A 25,164-nucleotide genomic window follows, 5' to 3' on the forward strand; every position below is an offset into this window, starting at 1 on the left:
ACAGTTGAAAGGTTTGAACATTTAGACATAAGTAGTTTTTTTATTGGCAATAGTTGCCTGCTTTTGTTATCCCTCGCCAAAGGCTGTCAGTCCGTCTGTCTCTCACAAACTGTTGAAGTGTATATCTAAGAAACTATAAGTTACCAACATGGAACTTCATGGGTGTGTAGACATCAGTGAAGAGAAATTCCATGCACCAAAAGTGTAACCCTACACTTTCTTTAATAACAGTTATTGCCATTTGTTAGTTTTCTTGTAGGATGAAACTTTTCAGGGCTATATCTCAGATACTATGATACTATGCAAGATTTCTACATGAAACATCATGGGTGCACAACAGTAGCTACATGTACAACAGTTTTTGCACACCTTTATATCAACAGCATGTAAACTTTTTGTGTATTATAACTGCATATGTGTTGTTACTACACAAGGTATTTGTACAATGTAGAACATCCTTATTTCGAACTTATAAAACTATTTTTTTACTGTCCCAAGAACTAAGAAATAGAATCGTCCATTTTTATTGTAAGCTCACCAGAGCATTTAGTGCTCATGGGGAGATATTGTGGTCAGTGTATGTCTTACATTCGAGTCGTGACTTGTCTTTTTATAACTGTTAAGCTCATAACCACTCTAGAGACCATATTTTTAATCCAATATCTTCTTGTTCTAAATGTTTATCATGACAATATCTAGATAAAGTTTGAATCTGGCTCAGGTGGGTCAAAAACTAGGTCACCAGATCAAGTCCTTGACAATTGGTGTACTTGAACTCAGGCAAGCGATTCAGGGCCATCATGGCCCTCTTGATTCTGTTTTACATTTGTTTGTAGGATACAAAATATTTCTTGCTTAAACCTAGAAATGTACATGTTTTTCAGTTAAAGTCATTGGGGCGGATCAAGCACTTGCTCACAGGCAAGAAAAATGTCCCATTCTACCTGAAATACTACCTTCTCTGGACAGCTCCAGTCACCAAGTTCTGGATCACACAGGTGTGATTGAATTTATACATGTGTATGCCCCAACTTAAAGTGATGGGGGTAATATTGATTTTCCGATTGTCTATCTGCTTGTAATTACGTCCTTGTTTCGGATTTTTGTTTGGTGGGTAAGACAATCAAATTATGAACCTGGGTTTGAAACTCGGCATGCCCCATTACACAGTTGAGGGATCTAGAAAAACTTTTTTCTCTTACATCCTACATATTACAACATCTGGCGTCCAGGAACAAATACCTGTACTGTGATAATCTTGGGTTAAATCATTCATCAAATTGTATTATTAAATTGTAGTTAAAGGAAGAACATGTACCTTGTAGGTAAGCTGCTTTTGCTAGTTCTAAAATTATTTAATACTGATTGTTCTCAAGGTGAGCTATTTTGTTCATCCTTTTTCCAGCATGAATTGTGTGTCTTCAAATGTTAGGTCATAAAGGCCCGGTCACACCGAGGTAACGGACGAGAAACGGACATAAAAGCATTTTATCCGTTCGTGTCCTTTCTTTTCCGTGTTATGTCCGTTTCATATCCGTTGAATCCGCTTCTTGTTCGGCGATGTCTGGTGACATCCGTTCCGTCCGTTGGGAAGTTTTGAGCATGTTCAAAATTTTCCACCGAATAAAACAGACAGAGACCTCCGTTTGATGTGCAGTCTTCATACGTTAGTTTACAGTTTGTTCGGAACTCGTGCGTTACACCTCCTGTGCGTATTCGGTTTATGTCAGTTAATGTCCGGTTGTCCTGGTCCACCACCGGACAACTACCGGACTTATACCAGACTTGCAAAGGATAAACCACACCGTTCCGGACACCTAACGCATGTTAAACAGATAATAACACCGAGGTTACGGGCGAGAAACGGACATAAAATCATTTTATCCGTTTGTGTCCTCTCTTATCCGTTTAATGTCCGTTTTATATCCGGTGAATCCGCTCCTTGTTCGGCGATGTTGGGAGAACTTTTTGTCTGGTACAAATGCGTTACACTGCCGTTTTATCCGGTAGAAGTCCGTTACTCCCACGGTAATATTCGTCAGCCGACTGTTAATTATCCGATACATATCCGTTAAACGTACGCTTTTTCCCGTTACATCACCGGTACTTGTGCGGTCATTGTATTGTTCCTACGCTTCACACACCGATTGCGAGAGTCTTGAGCGGCAGAGCAGGTAAATTTTATCACCGGATAACCAGAATTTGCATACTTTGTCCGTTTTCTCTCCGTTACATAATTGTTAGTCGGTCTGACCGGGCCTTAACGTCTATAGGGGCCACATTGTTTTATCAATCTTGATGCAACTGTTAAAATCTTAACAAAATCAAGGCCATATTCGAATCCTGGTAATGTGTGTTTAAAACCAGGTCATCAGTTCTATTTTACAAAAAGGTTGTTACCACAGTAGAAGCCACATTGATGAAATAATGTTATGGTATCTTGGTTATGTTTGGTCATCAGGTCAAATTAAAAACAACACTTTTTATGTCAATTTTAAGCTCGTAACTTTTCAAGAAGCCACTCTTGAAGCTACATTTTTTGGCTTAATTTTAATAAATGTTCAGAATATTTACCTTGATAATATCTAGGTGAATTTCTAATATGGGTCATGTGTGTCCCAAAGTCTGTTTGCAAGGTCAAGTAAATTTTTATACGCCCGTATAAAATACGGGACGTATTATGTGAAACCCCTTGGCGGGCGGGCGGCAGGCGGGCGGCGGGCGGAAGGCATCACTTTGTCCGGACTCTAATTCAAATTGTATTCATCCGATCTTCACCAAACTTGGTCAGCAGTTGCATCTAGTTGATATCTAGGCCAAGTTCGAATATGGGTCATGCCGGGTCAAAAACTAGGTCATAGGGTCAATAAGTGCATTTTCAAAGGGGCCACTTTGTCCGGACTCTATTTCAAATTGTATTCATCCGATCTTCACCAAACTTGGTCAGCAGTTGCATCTAGTTGATATATAGGCCAAGTTCGAATATGGGTCATGCCGGGTCAAAAACTAGGTCATAGGGTCAATTAGTGCATTTTCAACGGCGCCACTTTGTCCGGACTCTAATTCAAATTGTATTCATCCGATCTTCACCAAACTTGGTCAGTAGTTGCATCTAGTTGATATCTAGGTCAAGTCCGAATATGGGTCATGCTGGGTCAAAAACTAGGTCAAAGGGTCAATTAGTGCATTTTACTTTGTCCGGACTCTAATTCAAATTGTATAAATCTTATCTTCACCAAACTTGGTCAGTAGTTGCATCTAGTTGATATCTAGGCCAAGTTCGAATATGGGTCATGCCAGGTAAAAAACTAGGTCATAGGGTCAATTAGTCCATTTTCAACAGCGCCACTTTGTCCGGACTCTTATTCAAATTGTATTCATCCGCTGAACACTTATCGAACTTGATAGCAATAAAAACCGCTATAAGCATCTTATAAAGGTGAATTACAGACAGCCTTGGTATTCATGCTGATATAAAATGTAAAAGCAAACAGTATTTAAACATTCAAACCAAATATTTATTTCAGTTTTTAGGGAACTAATTTCAAGATAAGTAATATCAGTACAGGAAATACTGCCATTCTATACCTATGTAGGTCTAAACAATTATGATTTAAATATTGTGTTTTAGAGAACAAATGAGACTAAGTGTACACTTATTGATATCAATGCATATATATGAATATATCAGTTATATAAGTTGTTGTTGTTTTTTTTGCTTATTTCCAAAACAAATACATCAATCATCAGTGTATCATCTCCAATGGCACACGAATCGGGCGTATATTGCTCCGTCATGCGGCGCTCTTGTTTTACTTGTTACCACTCTTTTTATGACCACATTGTGATAAAACTTGAGCAGAAGGTTTATCTTGATAATATCGAGGCCAAGTTCAAATCTAGGTCAAGGGGGTCCAACAACAAGGTCACCAGGATAAATCTTAGACAAATCTTGTTACCACTCTGGAAGCCACATCTGTGACTCAACCTTTATGGAACTTGGTTAGAATGTTTACCTTGACAATATCTTTGCCATGGTTGTATCTGGTTCATGTCTGTTGAAAAACTAGGTCACGCTGTGGAAACTTAAATATAAAAAAACGTATTACTTTGTTAATTTTAGATATCCCTTGTAACCACTGTTAAAGCCTTATTTGTCATGGAATCTTGATGAAAATCTGTAGCACCTTGGTGACAAATTTCATCTAATTAATATCTAAAATAAATTAGATTTCGGATCATGTTTGTCCAAAAACTTGGTCATCCAATTTTATAAAAAGCTTGTTACCACTCTAAAAAACACAATTATAGCTCAATCTTAATGAAACTTGTTCATTCCTACCGCAAGGAGTGTCCTAGATTTAAGTTTAATATGTCAATATTTGCATTAAGAAGTACTATTTTAAGGTTGCTTAATGTATGTTGTTTATTTCACACTTAAGATTTAGGAGGTTTCACATTTTTAGCATTCATGTAGTTCACTATTATTGACTATGGTGTTAGCTTTGTTTTTGTGTCCGACAGCTTTAGACAGGATGTTACATTAATTCTCAATGCATTTACAGATACCAACTATATTGATGGTTTAATTGCAAAATTTGCTGTAAATCAAAATCTATGATATAATAATCATGTACTGGTATTTCAGTTGTTCTACTTCATGTTCCTGGGCGTGTTTTCCCTGGCTACCCTGTGGCCGACATGTGGCAACTGGACTCTGGACTGCGTCGTCTTCCTCTCTGCCCTCATGATAGAAATGGAGCTAGTCTGGACCACATACAAGAAGAAACAGGTCACTTTGCAGTTGTAGTCCCTCTACGTGCTTAAATCTTGTCAAAAAGAGAACAATTACTGTATTTTTTGCATGCTGTAAATTCATCTTAATTCCCTTGGCTTGAATTGGCATTCATGATTAATTTTGAGATGGACTGAATGGATTGTTTATGGGTGTAATTTTTTCACTTTCTCTGCATTTATCAGTATTTCAGTCATAAAATGGATACCGCTTAACCTACTCATACTTTTTGGGGCAATTAAGCATTTAAATAGTACAAAAAGTGCACACTGATAAGAATTTAGATGTCATATTCATCAGCCAATCCTCAAACCATTATTTTTATATGGCTTTATATGTTGTACCCATATTGAATGGTGTAATATAAGTGTGATGTTTTCTTGGAGTAAAAGGAAGACCACAGCAATCTTGGTTTGGTGTCATGCATGATTGTCAATAACAGCTTCGGTGGTGAATGGTTTGCATTAAGCCTTTGAAATTTAATTTATGAAGAATATCAACAAATTTGTTTTCATAGTTTTTTGTTCCTTTCCTGTTTCAGAGGTTCAAAACAATGACAATGATGAGTAGCTACATGGACCTCACTCTGATTGGTATCTTCCTCATCACCATGTTGATACGACTTCTGGACATCTGGCATGGAATCTCAGACTACACTAGGGTAGGTGACCATGTTGATACGACTTCTGGACATCTGGCATGGAATCTCAGACTACACTAGGGTAGGTTACCATGTTGATACGACTTCTGGACATCTGGCATGGAATCTCAGACTGCACTACGGTAGGTGAACATGTTGATACGACTTCTGGACATCTGGCATGGAATCTCAGACTACACAAGGGTAGGTGACCATGTTGATACGACTGCTGGACATCTGGCATGGAATATGAACTACACTAGGGTAGGTTAACATGTATTCTCAGACTACACAAGGGTAGGTGACCATGTTGATACGACTGCTGAACATCTGGCATGGAATATGAACTACACTAGGGTAGGTGAACATGTAATCTCAGACTACACTAGGGTAGGTGAACATGAAATCTTGGACTACACTATGGTAGATGACAATTTTATCTCTGATTACAGTAGGGTAGATGACCATGTAATCTCAGACTGCACAAGGGTAGATGACCATGTAATCTCAGACTACACTAGGGTAGATGACCATGTTGATACGACTTCTGGACATCTGGCATGGAATCTCAGACTGCACTACGGTAGGTGAACATGTTGATACGACTTCTGGACATCTGGCATGGAATCTCAGACTACACAAGGGTAGGTGACCATGTTGATACGACTGCTGGACATCTGGCATGGAATATGAACTACACTAGGGTAGGTTAACATGTATTCTCAGACTACACAAGGGTAGGTGACCATGTTGATACGACTGCTGAACATCTGGCATGGAATATGAACTACACTAGGGTAGGTGAACATGTAATCTCAGACTACACTAGGGTAGGTGAACATGAAATCTTGGACTACACTATGGTAGATGACAATTTTATCTCTGATTACAGTAGGGTAGATGACCATGTAATCTCAGACTGCACAAGGGTAGATGACCATGTAATCTCAGACTACACTAGGGTAGATGACCATGTAATCTCTGACTACACTAGGGTAGGTGACCATGTAATCCCTTACTACAGTAGGGTAGGTGAACATGGAATATCTGATTACACTAGGGTAGGTGAACATGGAATCCCTGACTTCACTAGGGTAGTTGAACATGGAATCTCAGACTACACTGGGGTTGGTAAACATGGAATCTCGGACTACACTAGGGTAGTTGAAAATGGAATCTCTGACTACACTAGGGTAGGTGATCATGGAATCTCTGACTACACTAGGGTAGGTGAACATGTACTGTCGGACTACACTAGGGTAAGTGAACATGTAATCTCGGACTAAACTAGGGTAAGTGATCATGTAATCTAGGACTACACTATGGTAGGTGAACATGTAATCTTGGACTACACTGGGGTAGATGACCATGGAATCTCAGACTACACTAGGGTAAGTTAACATGGAATCTTTGACTGCATTCGGGTAGGTGAACATGTAATCTTGGACTACACTATTGTAGGTGAACATGTAATCTCTGACTCCAGTAGGGTAGGAAAACATGGAAGCTCGAACTACACTAGGGTAGGTGACCATGTAATCTCTGACTACACTAGGGTAGGTGAACATGAAACCTTGGACTACACAAGGGTAGGTGACCATGTAATCTCTGACTACACTAGGGTAGGTGAACATGAAATCTTGGACTACACTAGGGTAGTTGAACATGTAATCTCGGACTACACTAGGGTAGGTGAACATGTAATCTCGGACTACACTAGGGTAGGTGACCATGTAATCTCTGACTACACTAGGGTAGGTGAACATGTAATCTCAAACTACACTAGGGTAGATGAACATGTCATCTTGGACTACACTAGGGTAGGTGAACATGTAATCTCAGACTACACTAGGGTAGGTGAACATTTAATCTTGGACTACACTAGGGTAGGTGAACATGTAATCTCTTACTACACTAGGGTATGTGAACATGAAATCTTGGACTACACTAGGGTAGTTGAACATGTAATCTCAAACTACACTAGGGTAGGTGAACCTGTAATCTCAGACTACACTAGGGTAGGTGAACATGTAATCTTGGAGTACACTAGGGTAGGTGAACCTGTAATCTCAGACTACACTAGTGTAGGTGAACATTTAATCTTGGACTACACTAGGGTAGGTGAACATGTAATCTCTTACTACACTAGGGTATGTGAACATGGAATCTCTGACTACACTAGGGTAGGTTAACATGGAATCTCGAACTACACTAGGATAGGTGACCATGTAAATTCTGACTACACTAGGGTAGGTGAACATCTCTGACTACAGTAGGGTAGGTGACCATGTAATCTCAGACTACACTAGGATAGGTGAACATCTCTGACTACACTAGGGTAGGTGAACATGTAATCTCAGACTACACTAGGGTAGGTGAACATGTAATCTCAGACTACACTAGGGTAGGTGACCATGTAATCTCTGACTACACTTGGGTAGGTGAACATCTCTGACTACACTAGTGTAGGTGAAAATGTAATTTTGGACTACACTAGGGTAGGTTAAACCTGGAATCTCGTACTATACTGTGGTAGGTGAATATGGAATCTTGAATAACAGTTAATTTTTGCCCAGTAAAATTTGCTGACAGTCATCTAGTGTTTTTATTTGTTTCCCTTTTACTAAATGATTCCTTCAAAAAAGTACTATACTTTAACAAACAGCAACAGAATATCAAAGACTTTCAGCCAGAGTTTTTGACAAATGTTATATTCAATTGAATTATGGCTCAATTTTTTTTATTAAGACTACTTCCCAATTTAAAAAAATGTCTAAGCATAATCATTTTATGTTGATTCGTCATCTTTCACTTCATTCAATCATTGTACATTTGGTATTCCAACACAATTGAATATGAAAGAATTGCCTTAAACCGTAAATGTTTGATAAGAAGTGTAAGGTATCAATAGACTCTCTGTAGGTTTTCCATTTGCAGAAATGGATCGCTTAGCAAAGATATTTTGCTAACTAAAATATAATCACACAGCTTAGATTTAAGTCTAGCAGGATGTAGCCTAGTTGTGCACTGATATGTCATGTTGTTTATCTTCAGGCCAGAGAGATGAACTGTTATGCTCTGATATGTCATGTTGTTTATCCACAGGCCAGAGAGATGAACTGTTATGCTCTGATCTACTTCTACTACCGCCTTCTTGGCACCTACCTGCCGATCAGCCCAACTCTGGGACCAATGCTGAACAGAATCAAACGAATGGTAGATGTTCACTATAACATTTGTGAAAGTTAGGGCTATAACACTGCTCTATAAATTTGATTGTTTGTTTAGGGTCACTTTGACTTATTGAGACCTACCAACCATTCAGGAAAAGACAACTAACCAGTTGGTACACACATTTCTTTTGCTAAATGTTCATGGCAAGACACAATTTACACGTATACTAATCCATCTTTTCTTAAGTTATTTACCCTTCATTTTTGGACCAAACTTCTTTCTCAAGCAATTAAATTGATTTGAGACTTGAAATATGTCATCACCACAAACTTGTTCTATATTATGCCTAGTGATAAACATTATTCTGATTGATGTTAACATTGAACTTTATGCAGAAAATGTTCTTTGTTTAGTTTGTGGAACAAACTATTTGTTCAACATTTCAAAAGCTATTGAATTGAAACTTGAAATTTGTCAAAACAATTAAGTGTAGATGCGCGAGACATAATTTGCATGCACTAACAATTTAACTGATGTGCTTGCAACTGCTTTTGCAGATTTCTTTCCTGTGTACAGTTGTTAAACTTGAAATGATCTGGGACGCTATGCTGCATCCAAATTATGGACTCGCCACCTGGATTATTTTTGCAAAATATTTTAAGAAAAATGCTGATACATTAAATTTATCTTGGCATTTGCCCAAGTTAATTTATACAATCTTAATTCTTAATGATTTAGTAATAACATTGGCCCCATCGGTACTCAACATAATTGCAAATGTTTGTTTATTAATTTTGAGTTTGTGCCTACCCTTTCAGAAGTCTAACAACTATTAGGCGAGTTTCATTCTGGGAAAACAGGCCTTAATGCATTTGCATAGTGTCATCCAAGATTAGCCTATTTTAGCCAAAATCCAGTTTAGGCGGAAAGTGTCGTCCTTGATAAGCTTGTTCAGACTGTACAGGGTAATCTGGGAGGACACTTGAGGTACATTCCAAGAACAAGGATCAGGTAATGATTGAATGCCGCTAATAGTGCCAACGTGTTTCAGGTGAGCCATGACTTTGTGGCGTTCATGCGAATGTTCCTGATCTTCATGATAGTGGGTGGTGTCACCACCCAGTCCATCTTGTACCCACACTGGCCCATGAACCTCGAGATGTTCAAGCGCGTATTCACACGGCCACTCTATGCCTTGTTCAGGACTGATATTGATGATTTGACAGGTAAAAATAAATATTTACTACACACATAGCTTTTCACTTTCTGGTATTTGTTTAGTATTAAAATGTATTGGTTATAGATTGAAAGCAAACTATATATTTTTTTGAACTTTTGTCTTCAGATGATGCTTTGGATGATGCTTTGCATGATAATAATGATGATGATGATGATGATCACGGTGTTGATGGTGTTATTGTACTTGTTGTTGATAATAAGTATAAATTGTACAAAAAAACAACAATTATGGTTGTGAGGAAGATGATAATGAAATAATGACAATGATGGTATTTATTATAATAATTTTTAATTAATATATAATTAGGAGGTTATTTATGTCTTTGTAGGCAATCCAGACTGTTCACCAGATTACAAGAAGACCCTGGAATACTGTGATACCAGTATGTTGTCTTACAGAGATTTTCCTTAAACCTTTACCACTTAGCTACGTTTTTTGAAGTGTTTATAGTCCCTTAGAAAGTTAAATTTAATCAAAGACATTTCTCACTAGATTCAAATTTTGAAGTCTTCATTTCCAACCTTTAGATACTAATGAGCAGCAAACAGTATAAAACCTGAACAGACTGTGAGTTTCTTGCTGGCTGTTCTGGTTTTATGCTTTATCCTGCCCCTGTTGCAAACATTGACCAAATAAAGCAGGGTTGGATAAACTAGTTGATATCCGGCAGTACATCACGTGACCGTGATCTAACCGTAAGTATGTATTCCTACGTGCCGATTAACATGTTATAATATTTGACCTTTGAAATTTATTGGGACACATCATGAATGTTATCTTTATATTATATAATTTTATCATTCTTTTTTTCTTCTTCGGATATATATATTTAAAATATATTACCGAACCAGCTTTCCGTATTTATCATTTTCATTTACTTGATTACGCAATTTATGACGTATCTAGTGTGACATCATTTCTCAGACAAAACATACTATCTAGTTTCTCTCAGGATTTTAGGGACAACAATTTTGACGTGGTGGTTTTAACAGTATTTTTTTTAAATATTTTAAAGCATCGAACGAATCATAAACGTATTTTGGATTGTGTGTTTGTCATTTATAAGTGATAACTTCAATAGGAATAAAATAATTCGCTACGACAGGATTACGATTTCGTAAATCGGGTTTTGGGTCAGAATGGTTAGCATTCGATACAAACGCTATCAAAAAATATTGTGGTTTAAAATACATTTCAATAATAGAGATGGAAAAACAGACATGGATTTCGACAAAGGGATGAAAGAACAGAAAATGGATGTGTATATCATTGTAAATTTACTGTTATAAGCAATGGATTAAAGTTGTCATTAAGGTAAATAAGATTTAGTTTTTGTTTTCCTTCTGCATTTTGTTTTCATTTTATTACTAAGAAAAATATCACATTCTCGGTTTCGTTTTTTATTTCTTCTAATATTTTTAATACGAAATTATTAAAAGGAACAGTTAAATGTGGAACTATTTTTTACGTGACACAATCGGTAGTTATTCGGTCGTCAGGAATGTACGAGGCCCGACCAGAATATTTATATTGTTATGTCAATTAATCATTTGTCTTTGATAAAATGTGTCAATGGCATGAAGCAGGATAAATCGAATACATGTTTGGTTCCTTTCTCCATCTCGGCACCAACCATGTATTCTCTATGTTTGCACATAGCCATTTTCACTTTGCCACTCTGAGTGGGAAAGAGTTTAATCCACTATAATGTTCAATAATCCATATTGGAATATGGTTTAGCTATTGAAGCACATACACATTATAATTTTAAAATATTAAGATTTGACGCAAGTGGTATTTTCAGACCATATTTAATTCAACAAGTTGAGGAATATTTTAGTGAGCAAGCCATTTTAGAGCTTACAAAGAAATTTTCTGGACAAGTTTAATACATTTTAAGTACGAAATGACAATTATTGTCACATCTTTTTTTATCACATAACTAAAAGATTCATATTTACGAAAACATTTTGGTAAATCTTAAAAGTTGTTTACATCTGGTTACACAAGTTGATATTGCAACGTTATTTCAGCTAAAAACGTAATTTGATTGGTCAGTGAAACTAAAAGTAGCAAATGAAAACGCTCAAAAAGCTAGATGACGCATAAAAACATTTGTAATTGTCATTTAAAATGGAAAACAAGCTACTTCACGTGATAAAAAGTATGATTTTAACTATTGGGAGTGGCTTTTGTATGTGCTTACTTATTTGCAAATAGATTTTTTTTAGTCCCCAACTGGTGAAACCAGAGAGGGACTTATGGTTTGCGCTCTGTGTGTCTGTCAGTCTGTCACACTTTTCTGGATCCTGCAATAACTTTAAAAGTTCTTCATATTTTTAATGAAACTTGAAACATGGACAGATGGCAATATGGAGATTATGCATATCATTTCATTTTGTTCCAACGTCAAAAATTCTGGTTGCTATGGCAACAAACAGACTAGAAATATTGCGGAAAATGCTGGATCCTGCGATAACTTTTGAAGTTCTTCATATTTTTTCATGAAACTTGAAACATGGACAGATGGCAATATGGAGATTATGCACATCATTTCATTTTGTTCCTACTGGAAGGGGACTTATTGTTTGGCAATAGTCTTGTTACATATAGCATTGAGAAATTTGTCTGTGTCTTTTTCAGACTTTTAATTGTGATGTTGTTGTTTGAACTTGAGTTTTGAATATCTCTTTTTGCAGAAAACAACTACAGTACATCGGAACAGGGACACTGTAAGTTTGTTTTATGTGAATTTGTATTCCCCTTTATTGAACAATCCATTCAGCAGTGGGTGGGATTTGCATTGTTTGTCTGTGCTTTCTGCTGTCTTTTAAAAAATATTTATTATACACATATTACATACTTCAATAAAATATGAAAAGTGCTATCATCTATAATTGTTGTCTGTTTCCATATCATAGTTGTAGCCAAACATTTTTTGTATGGCAACACAAATGTTTGGTTGACTGTAGCTATTATTGTTATGACTCAAAAAACATTCTATACATTACACAGGAAGTGACGGCAACTCATAAAAACTGAAACATTACGTTACATGGTTTGGCAAAAAAAATACTGCACAAAATTTGTGTATGATTTATTTTGGTATTTTACAAAAAATGCAGGAAAAGGTCTATAGAAAATGGAATATTAATTAAGTATTGTGTTCTATGTTCAGTCTATTTGGTTGTGGCAGGTAGTCAAGTAGCGTCACACAACCAGGCACTTTAGTCACAGGGGTACCCCTGATAAGGAGACTCAGATTTTATACACAAGGTACCCTTGATATGAAAATACAGGCTCATAGGTACCCCTGATTTGGGAATAAGGCGCATATGTACCCCATGGCTTTAAAGTACTGTGAAACAGCTTGTAGTGTACATGTTTAATAAGATGTTTAATTGGTGTCCTGATTTTTATAACGAAGATAAGAATACTACAATAACCATGGAAGTTGGTCTGTCCGTTTGTATGCAAAAATTGCTTCGGCCATTTCTCATAAAGTACTTAGGGTACCTGGATGAAACTTGGTAAACTTGTTAGAATTATGCATCACACTTTTTTTCACATGAGGTCAAAGGTCAGGATTCTGTTGTTAAAATAGATTTGAATTACTCGAAAGGTTACATAATACATGATCATGAAACTTTTTTACCCATTACCTCTTAGATACGTATTTTTACGTATGTGTAGTCTCTTACAAAGTTGTATTCAATTTAATACCTTTCTTACTGGATTAAAATTGTGAAGGCTTCATTTCCAACCCTTAGATACTGATGAGCAGAAAACAGCATAAAACCTGAACAAACTGCGAGTTACTCGCAGGCTGTTTTGGTTTTATGCTGTTTGCACATAGCAATTTTCACTTTGCTTCTGGAATGGTGAAAGTGGAAAAGGGTTAAACACTTTTCAGCAATGAGTATTCTGTGTCTATGTTTCTATCCCTTCCTGTTTTATCTGTCTTTCTGTCTGTTTATCCCTTAAAACTGGAATAATTAGATTTATAAATATTTAACAGGATCTCAGATTTGAAAATTCTTAGAAAAAACTTGGAATACTTTTTGTTTCAACAGCCGTCAAAGGTATAATAACTGTATAGAGAATACTAGGTTAGCGTTGAATACAGAGAAGTTTATGTTGCGAGGCTTAGAACGCCGGAAGCGCGAGCCTTGGCGAGCGCTTTCGGTGTTCGAGCCGAGCAACATAAACTTCTCTGTATTCCACGCTAATCCTAGTATTCTATTTATCCCATTTGATTTTTTCAAGGTGACATTTAACATAAATAGATCTAATAACCTTAACAGTAATTTTAATTCAGTCATAAAAGCACTTAAAATCTAACAAATGTAACCATGCGTAGTGATATACATGTATTTGTTCTGGTACGCAAAATAGTCTTTAAAAAATTAACACACAAACTGTAAAACAAGTAAAAATATCACCATATGCCTACATTCAATTTTACGCAGTATGCGAATTTTAACACATTACGACCGCGAAAAGAAGATTTTACTTTACTATAATTCATTTTATTTTCGAAAGAAAATGATCAAAATCCAATATGGCGCGATTGCACCTGACAAAATGCTGTCGGTGTCAACATACATGTACACCATCGACGACCTAGTTCTGGCTACCATAACTTTAAATGTCGCTTTTTATGATTTTTGACTGGTACAGGTCTGTCAATACTAAATAAACTGTACGCTGAAGTTTCTTTAGCTATCGAAGACCTTGACAATTTTGACGAGTAAACAGACAATTGCAGCGACTGACACTTTATTTGACAAAATATACAGGGCCATACGTTTTCCGACTTTGGACGACGAATTTAAGGACGCGCAGAACGTGTTTTTTATATAATGTTATGGGTATGCCGTGTGTGATCCGGTGCATCAATGGCGCCCACGTTAAAATCATTTCCCCGAGAACAGGGAACGACAAAAGTACAAACAAAAATCAAAACACGTAAGAACTAGTATCTTACCTTTAATTATCCTTTAAAATCCATCTAATAATCCATTTAACTCAATAATTGATGATTTTGCATCTAGGGTCTTTAATCATTATTTAAGCATAGTTAAATAAAGGCCCTTATGCCATTCTATCACTTTATTCAAATGAGTTTATGAACGCGATAAACTTTCTTCTTCGTCACACGCTACATCATGTACTCTACATTACTGCTGTTCAAATGAACCGGAGCAGTTTATCTAATAATAGCCGTTGGTAAACTCGGTTGCATTTGCAGATTTCTGCATACAAACATAATTATGTTTAAACTTGCACAATGTTTTATTTATCTATGGTAAATGCCCTTATTGTACGAGAAAATAATTTAATATATAAATACACAAAGAATGGAAAACATTCCAGTACACAACAGATAAATGAGTAGAAATACCCGTGTACAAAATGGGACGTTCCCAATTCCAGTGAGGTGCTATTTTTACCATCTTATACTTTACACAGCTCTGGTATATGCCTAACGTGAATTAAATAGGAAAGCAAACATAGCAGATTATTCATGAACTGTGCGATATGTGTATGGCTTGTCGTACATTCTTAATATTTAAATTAAATGTCAAAAGTATATGACAAGCTTAAGTTTTGTCGACTTTGTTTCATATGAAAAATCATTCAGTGGTAAAGTAAATATAAATAAAAAAATAACAAAACAAAAATCGTGTAATTTTATATTTTATTTCAACAGTTCTTTTGGTGAATATGTCATATATATATTTTTCTGCAAAATATGCACATTTTCTTCTAATGGGTGACCTTAAAATTCGATCAATGAACCAAACAATAGCGACCTAATTTTAGCGCATATCGCATGACGTTATTTAAAAAGTAGTCCGTGCACGCGACAGGTATATTCCACAGTGTTGAATACAAGCAAGTATATTCCACAACATGTTATACCGTCAATGTCGCGGTGAAAATGGGATAAAAAACAAACATACATGTACTTAATAATATTACTAAACAACTACATAAGACATTATAATATCACTTGGTATAATTTGTTGGCTGGCTTGGTAGAAGTTTTTGGCTGGATAGTTGCCTTTTTTCTGTATGTCAATCCCTTCCTCTGTTCACCAATCTGTCCATCTGTCGTTCCTAAAAAACATGTCTTGAAAAGTACACAAAATATGATTATGAAACTTGGTTTCATTATATAAAAAGTGATTTGGCATAACCCTTAATTACTGCACTTGTAAAATGTAAGGTGACAGTTACTAAAACTATAATGATACTTGCAATTTTTCTCTAGGTACATAAGATATAATCATGAAATTTAGTATACACATGAATAATCTTTTTCTGTGATTTGGTATATGACAAATTTTATCACCCTTCGAAGAAGAGGGGGTATATTGTTTTGCACATGTCGGTCGGTCTGTCGGTCCGTCAGTCGGTCCGTCCAACAGATGGTTTCCGGATGATAACTCAAGAACACTTAGGCCTAGGATCATGAAACTTCATAGGTACATTGATCATGACTGGCAGATAACCCCTATTGATTTTCAGGTCACTAGGTCAAAGGTCAAGGTCACAGTGACTCAAAACAGTAAAATGGTTTCCTGATGATAACTCAAAAATGCTTACGCCTAGGATCATGAAACTTCATAGGTACATTGATAATGACTGTCAGATGACCCCTATTGATTTTCAGGTCACTAGGTCAAAGGTCAAAGTCACAGTGACTTGAAACAGTTAAATGGTTTCCGGATGATAAATCAAGAATGCTTACGCCTAGGGTCATGAAACTTCATAGGACCATTGATGATGACTGGCAGATGATCCCTATTGATTTTTAGGTCACTAGGTCAAAGGTCAAGGTCACAGTGACTGGAAACAGTTAAATGGTTTCCTGATGATAACTCAACAATGCTTACGCCTAGGATTGTGAAATTTCATAGGAACATTGATCATGACTGGCTGATGACCCCTATTGATTTTCAGGTCACTAGGTCAAAGGTCAAGGTCACAGTGACTCAAAACAGTAAAATGGTTTCCTGATGATAACTCAAAAATGCTTACGCCTAGGATCATGAAACTTCATAGGTACATTGATAATGACATGCAGATGACCCCTATTGATTTTTCAGGTCACTAGGTCAAAGGTCAAGGTCACAGTGACTCGAAATAGTAAAATGGTTTCCGGATGATAACTCAAGAATGCTTACGCCTAGGATCATGAAACTTCATAGGTTCATTGATCATGACTTGCAGATGACCCCTAATAATTTTCAGGTCACTAGGTCAAAGGTCAAGGTCACAGTGACTCGAAACAGTAAAATGGTTTCCTGATGATAACTCAAGAATAATTAGGCCTAGGATCATTAAACTTCATAGGTACATTGATCATGACTGGCAGATGACCCCTCTTGATTTTCAGGTCACTAGGTAAAAGGTCAAGGTCACAGTGACAAAAACGTATTCACACAATGGCTGCCACTACAACTGACAGCCCATATGGGGGGCATGCATGTTTTACAAACAGCCCTTGTTTTTAAACAGTTCCCCTGTGTTCAAAACTGGCTTTAGCCAAGTGATCTCATTTATTTTTAGCTCGGCTGTTTTCAGAGAAAACCCGAGCTTTTGTCATAGCCAGCTCGTCGTCCGCCGTAGGCGTCATGCTAAAACCTTAACATTGGCCATAACTTTTTAAATATTGAACATATCAACTTGATATTGGGCATGCATGTGTATCTCATGGAGCTGCACATTTTGAGTGGTAAAATTTCAAGGTGAACATCATCCTTCAAGGTCTAGAGTAGAAAAAACAAACTCAAGAGAAGTATTAAGCTTTAAATGGACATAGTTCTCGACCTGCCCACGTATATATTTTTGTTAAATAAATCAAAGCGGTACAGTTGGTGGCATTGTGTTTCTGACAAACACATCGTGTTAAAAGTTCAAGGTAATCCTTTAAGGTCTACGGTAAAAATACACATTTAAGGGAAGTAATAAGCTTTAAAGGGAGATAATTATTCAATATTGAACATGAACTTTATATATTTGGCATGCATGTGTATCTAATGGAGCTGCACATTTTTAGTGGTGAATCTACAGTCACGGTAGTGGCTTTTAATTATTTGTTACTAAAAATAGAGATTTGTTAGGGACAATTTTTTTCAAGGGAAGTAATTTATATAATTATAAATCTCATATTATATATTTCCTTACCAAGAATTGAAGTTCTTTTCACAGTTACTGAACCGATTTATTACTTTGATTATTTATAACTCAAATGATTGATTTGTCAAAGTTTTTTTTCAAATGATATAATTATCATTCCTTTCATGTACTTAGTTGTTAATAGTAGTGTTCATTACATACCTGTGGACTTTCGTCCATAGATACATGATGAACTCTGGCTATGATCTCTTTGATAAACCACAGGCCTTGGTTGTCAGTGATGTCTGACTTGGTCATTTCTGACTGTCTACAGACCACCCCACCCCCTCCCCCCCGGTTGGAGGACAAAATCCAAGAGAAGTAATAAAGCTGTAAAGGGAGATGATTTCTATACCTGCCAAATGATAAATATATAATTTTATTTCAAAGTGGCGGAGAGTAGGGGCATTGTGTTTCTGACGTACACATCTCTTGTTGGGTAACAAGGTCAAAGGTCAAGGTCACTGTGACCTCTAAAAAAAAAAAATCTAACAAGCTTTCGCAGCCGAGCGTGGCACCCGTTAGGCGGTGCTCTTGTTTAACTTCCTGCAAATTAATACATATGGCCTGGGGTGGTATTTAAATAATTTTTGTGACAAGATCTTATTTGCCCTGTTCAGTGGATATCCTGAGGCTGGAGCGATGCCCAAACACGAGTTTCTCGGCCTACGTGATCACCCTGCAGTACCTCTTCATCTGCAAGTTGGTCCTTGTCACCCTGCTGTTTGCACTGTTTGCGTAAGTATTTGAAAACGTCCACTTGTACATGGTTCAGCCATGTAAATGAACCTTGTTCTGGGAAAATGTAGCTAATGTATTTGCACAACGTGTCGTCCCGGATTGCAGTATGCTCAGGGTAATCAGGGATGACCTTTTCAGCTTAAACTTGATTTTGCAATAAAGAAACTTCATTTAAACAGAAAATACAATAAACTCAGAACGAGTTGTCCCTCCTTAGCCTGCACGGACTGTACAGGCTAATATAGGATGAGATTAACCCACATGCATTAAACCCATTTTTCGAAAAGCGAGACTCAAATACAGCTTTAACACCTTATGCTAGATTTTATGTGGTTTCCCAACTTAACGTTTAAGAGATTGATAATTACACCATCTGTATATATTCAGTATAAAAGAAATGTATTTATTTATCTATTAGATTGACCTTATTTATGTATCTATCAGAACATACAGAAATGCATAAAAATGTTTCCTTAACTTTGCAAGTAATATGTATATATAATTTCACCCCTCAAACCAAGCTTGAAGGGGTATAACTGTTTGTTGTTCAAATTATTCCTTCAATGTTTGTAATAATTATTGATCAAATATAATGTTTCTGTTTGAATCTATGGCTTATAAGCTCAAAATACAATTAGCACTGCCACACAAAGCAAATAATCTTAAGTGTAATGGCTGTAACATCATACGTATATATTTTGCTTGCACGGTCCATATTTAGCATTTGCAATCCATGTCAGTAAATAGTGACCGGTCGATATCATCTTGATTGCCTCTATGATATTTTAACTGACATAAACCTGTCAAATTGATAAAGAAGGACATATATGTGTGAGGAACAATGTTAAAGTGATATTATGGGCATCTAACAGTTTATAGGTGTCTATCGCAACCGTTGTTTATTTTTGGTGTTTTCACTTCATACACACTTATATTTGTTAATGCAGCATCAACATACTAGAACAATATACCGGAAAGAGAAAAGCAATGCATTTGAATATTAACCGTACTTTCGTTTGACAACTGATCATGCATGTATGATTTGATCCTAAATTTAGTTTTAGTGCAGATTTGTTCATACGACACCAAGAAACAATTTTATTTTACGGATCATTTCGGCTTACAGGACTGGGTGGGTCACGTAAGAATATGGAATATAAAGTATATTTTTATAAACAACTGGTAGCAAGATGAGTTGCAGATAATTGATCAGTAACCACATTTTAACTAACTCTTTTGACCTGTTAATTCTTTTCATCTCAATTCAACAGTGCAAAATGCCCATAATATCACTTTAATAATTACATTACATCACAAATCTCAATTTGTTGTTACATCATTCAGATTGACGAATGCCAAAGTGAACGTGGTTGCCAGTGACCTCTGGAAGTTCCAGCGCTATGCCCTGATTGAAAATTTCAAGAACCGGCTCACACTTCCCCCGCCTCTCACCTTCATAAACCTGACATTCATCTTCCTGAAATATGTCTACAGGAAGTGCTACGCCAAGTGCAAAGAATGCTGTAATCCAGAGGTGAAATGTGTCCCTGACTGAGTTATTTTTATGAAAACCCCAAATTATCCCTAAAAACAAAGCTGGATCATGTAAAATTATTTCAAAATGACATACCCTATGTACCATTATTTTAACTAAATTACAATTGGTGGTTTAAATTTGCCAGCGTTGATACAGAGTGGTTGTAGGAATCATCCACATTGTAGTAGTATTCGGGATATATGGGCCATTCTCTGTGAAAAGGGGGTTTAATGCATGTGCGTAAAGTGTTGTCCTAGATTAGTCTGTGCAGTTCGCACAGGCTTATCAGGGACGACACTTTTTGTTTTTATGGTAATTTACGTTTACAGAAAGTCTTTTCTTTGCAAAAATCCAGTTAAGGCTGAAAGTGTCTTGCCTGATTAGCCTGTGCAGACTAAACTTTACGCTCATGCATTAAACCTCTTTTTCAATCAGCACCGCTCATAACCATTATGTCACTTAATTAAACTGCCAGTTTGACTACATGACTCTCTATAGAACATAATTGTTTGTATTGTATTTGCCTCTGCAGAAGGATAAACTGAAATATGTCGTGGATGACATGGAGCAGGATGACTCAGTCTTCTGGAAGAAGGTGGCCAAGGACTACATCGCCTCTGAGGAACAGGCGGCCGAGAAGGAGTCTAAACTTGGCAAGATCGAGGACATGTAAGAAACGTGTTTAACAAATTATTTTAAGTCAGTCCATCCGTCTATCACAAACTTTTCAGGGCTATATCTCAGATATCTCAACAATTATAACCTTACATTTTCTTAAATAAAAGTTATCGCCCTTTGCAGTGTTTCTATGATATAACTTTTCAGGGCTATATCTCAGATTTTCAACATGAAACTTGTATTGTCTCATGCAAACGCATCACATGTCCAAATAAGTGAGGAATAGAACAAGCCTTCAAATAACCTTATTTGTTAGTTCTGTACCTGTCAATAAATACAATTGATTGTGCCGGTGATATGAATTCCATCAATTTGCTTGATAAAATTATTATAATGTCCCCACCATTAACCCCCAAACAAAGAGGAGAGATGTATACTGAATATCCCATGGACATCGGTTTGTTTGTTTATCTGCCTTGCCATAGACACAAACTGGATTGTCAAAGTATCCCTACACTTTTCAGCAAACAGCTATCAAACTCGCATGAATTGTTCCTTATGATATAAGAAAATGCTTCCCTTTTAACTCTCTTACTTAAGTGGAAATGTTGAAATACATTTGGGCCGTGCTCTGTGAAAAGCAGGTTTAATGCATGTGCAACACTATCCGCTTTTATGGTATTTTTTATTTACATAAAGTCTCTTTGAAAAATCCAGTTTAGGCAGAAAGTGTCGACCCAGATTTGCCTGTTCGGTCTTTAAGCACATGATTTTAACACCATTTTCACAGAGCAAGGCTCATTTGCTTTTGTCTGATTGTCATTCCATCCATAGGATATTTATGTTGCACAACTTGAAAAGAATTGTTGCGTAAGTGATGAAGCTTCACAGGCACATTAGCAAGCATGTGAACTCGCCACCTTTTTTTTACTGTACCTGAAGGGAGGCATGTTGTTATTTCTATAACTCTTTCTTTGATATTTATTGAGTTATTGCTCTTTGTTGGAATTTCTTGTGCAAAGCATAATTATTAATATAATTAAATGTATTGTAAGTAAAATTCATATATGGATAGAGGATATTAAGGTGTTTGTTTACCAATCTATAACTAAAATGTGTCAGTTTTTCCCAACTTTGAAGAGGAAGATCATACTGTTTTGGGTCACAACAAAACTTTGGGTGCATTTGGCTCTTACAGTGATAGCTCTTGCTTCAAAATTAAAATGATTGTTTTAATAAAAGTGGGATTATTCACCATTTTGAGAATGGGGCATGCTCCCTTTGGATTGGATTAAAATTTTATTCCGCAAGTTTTTATTAAAACGAACTCATTCTAAGTTAGTACTTAAAGTAAGGCATAGATTACATTTTATCCTATTACCAGATGAAAATCGATAGTATAACAACGATCGTATAAACATTAGCTTTATACTATCGCTATTTTTAGATCAGATTTGGGTTTTTCCGAAAATTGGAGAATCTGTTTTTGTCAACAACAGAAAAACAAGATCGTCAAAAAATGCGATATTTTACAATTATTAATAGAAAATAGGGAGGAAATAATAGGATAAATAGAATATTATGTAAGTTTGGGATAAAGATCGAGTTTATCATGCTCGGCACGAACCATGATAGCGCTTGGCAATCCTCGCGCTACATCGGTTCTAAGCCTCGCATGATAAACTTGATCTTTATCCCAAACTCACATAATATTTTATATTTATCCTATTACCAGATGAAAATTGATAGTATAACAACGATCGTATAAACTTCAACTTTATACTATCGCTATTTTTAGACCATGGTTTTCCGATCTCCATCTTAAGAACATTTTATGTTTCAATGTGACGTCATAGCAAATGATGACGTTGAAGTAAACAAACACTTCGGAGTCAACTTGGAAAACAAGCGCTGTTTCTATGAATTTTAAAGTATTTTTACTCTTTTTGAACGATAAACGACCACAAAATAATAGGATAAATAGAATATTATGTGAGTGTCGGATAGAGATCAAGTTTATCATGCTCGGCTCGAAACTTTGTAGCGCTCGGCAAGCCTCGCACTACATGTTTCTCAGCCTCGCATGATAAACTTGATCTCTATCCGACACTCACATAATATTCTCTATCTCTCATATTTATATATTTTCAACAAGTTGATAATTCTTTTAATGAAAAAACTTTAACTGTTTGCTAGAATGAGTTCATATTGAAACACAAATAAAACATTTAAATGATAATCAAATTGCATTTGTCCTTGTTACACAGCGAATCGATAATATGAATCAACAATCATATTAAAGAGTGTCCAATCAATCAAGACGTAAGTCAATAATCAATCATTTAAACTATGACAAACACATTTTTAATTACAATATAAATAGTTCAAATGTAATAATTCAAAGAATATTCATATTTAGTCACATACTTAAGTACAGCAACATATCGAATATTCATACAAACTCGAAACATTTCATTACAAATTCAAAGAAAAGCATTAATTGTTGCATTTTAACTGATAATTAACAAACATAAATACAGACATACATAAATAATTTGACACTTAACAGAAGTTTACCTTTGTATATTTACAAAAGAACACCAAAACCTTAATAGTAATAGTTCATGAGCAATAACTGAACGAAAGGATGCTTAATTAAAGTCCATTCACAATGATAAACCAATGTGCATATAACTGAATAATCAATTAAAATACAACATGTCTTAAACATATATTCAATACATATACATTCTGTACAACTATCTTATTTTAAATGATTCAAAGTCGAAATGATGCTAACTTATCAATTACATAAAAAAAGGGTGGGAGGGATTAGGGTAATACAATTATTTTCAAGTTAATTTTTTAAACAACGCTGTGTGTTCATCTATTACAAAAACAAGTATCAAACATTATTCGCGGATCTTGTGCACACGAGATACCAAATTGACCAATCAGATAAATGATGAGTTCATATCAGCATTCTAAAAATAGAAGCTCGCACAACATGAACTTTTGTCATGAAAATTAAACATTTTAATCCTTTTAAAATTAGCCAATTTTATTCCGCAAGTTTTTATTAAAACAAACTCATTCTAAGTTAGTACTTAAAGTAAAGCATAGATTCCATTCTCTCATATTTACAAAAATGTATATATTTTCAACAAGTTAATAATTCTTTTAATGAAAAAACTTAAACTGTTCGATCCTTAGAATGAGTTCATATTGAATCACAAATAAAACATTTAAATGATAATCAAATTGTATTTGTCCTTGTTACACAGCGAATCGATAATATGAATCAACAATCATATTAAAGAGTGTCCGATCAATCAAGACGTAAAGTCAATAATCAATCATTTAAACTATGACAAACACATATTTAATTACAATATAAATAGTTCAAATGTAATAATTCAAAGATTATTCATATTAAGCCCAACCACTGGCCAATAAGAAATTAAAACACATATAAAGACAACACATCAACTAAACGAAAATTGCATGCTAAAAACATATATATATATAAATAACAAAGACCAAATTATCTAATAAAGCGAAGCAACAAAAAAAACATGCTCTGCAAAAGCACAATGCGTAACTGACACTTAAACAGTGCTTACCAGTTATTCTTATAAAAAGTGTATTAATAAACCACTTCGCCTACATTCTGGAAACAGAAATATGAATAAATTTGTACATGTGATGTTAAAACATACTTCATAATTTTCCCAAAATAAAGTTAGCAATGTCAATCTTATCTTCTAAAGACATGTGTAAATATCTTTTATATGCGTCCGAGGTCCAGTCACCTTACAGCTAATTTTTGTCCGCTGATATATTTAATTTGAATGCAAAAGAGGAAAAGCCTCTCCTTAAGAATGAGTAGAGTATGCGCGAGGATAGACGTCACATTTAGCAAGTACTTCTCGAAGCTTTTTGAGATAAAGACTGTAGGTGACTGGTCTTCCTGACTTTAATATAAACAGAGGCGATCAAGGTCCAGCGGGAATCTCACTAACCATATTCTTAAAGGCTGCCACAGGACATAGCGGAGAGTTCATGACAAAAACCAATGGTGTAACCAAAACACGTTGTCCAAACTGAATAGTTTTTGTCCATTTCATAGAAACCAACAATTTATCATTCATTATCAATAGAAACATCCTCTCTAAGTGAGAACCTTTTATCAAGTAAATCTTTAGTCGTTGTAAGCACCAAATTTGATTTTC

At 35.7% G+C, this 25,164-nt stretch overlaps 1 protein-coding gene and 1 long non-coding RNA gene across 5 annotated transcripts in view; both read left to right on the forward strand.

The window, feature by feature from the left end:
• Nucleotides 1–25,164, forward strand: part of LOC127841285 (transient receptor potential cation channel subfamily M member-like 2) — an 84,851-nt gene that overhangs the window by 30,561 nt on the left and 29,126 nt on the right. For all 4 annotated transcript variants that reach the window (XM_052369983.1, XM_052369982.1, XM_052369985.1 and 1 more), the window contains 10 exons: nt 885–998; nt 4,649–4,792; nt 5,337–5,456; nt 8,541–8,651; nt 9,661–9,835; nt 10,178–10,231; nt 12,549–12,581; nt 18,657–18,774; nt 20,122–20,311; nt 20,847–20,983. In XM_052369983.1, the coding sequence (XP_052225943.1) occupies nt 885–998; nt 4,649–4,792; nt 5,337–5,456; nt 8,541–8,651; nt 9,661–9,835; nt 10,178–10,231; nt 12,549–12,581; nt 18,657–18,774; nt 20,122–20,311; nt 20,847–20,983 (1,196 nt within the window). The remainder of the gene's footprint in view (nt 1–884; nt 999–4,648; nt 4,793–5,336; nt 5,457–8,540; nt 8,652–9,660; nt 9,836–10,177; nt 10,232–12,548; nt 12,582–18,656; nt 18,775–20,121; nt 20,312–20,846; nt 20,984–25,164) is intronic.
• LOC127841287 (uncharacterized) lies at nt 2,712–3,701 on the forward strand. The gene is made up of 2 exons (XR_008030838.1): nt 2,712–2,854; nt 3,011–3,701. It is a non-coding gene; the product is annotated as an uncharacterized LOC127841287 (long non-coding RNA).

This window comes from Dreissena polymorpha, chromosome 8 (assembly GCF_020536995.1).
Source record: "Dreissena polymorpha isolate Duluth1 chromosome 8, UMN_Dpol_1.0, whole genome shotgun sequence".
NCBI lineage: Eukaryota > Metazoa > Mollusca > Bivalvia > Myida > Dreissenidae > Dreissena > Dreissena polymorpha.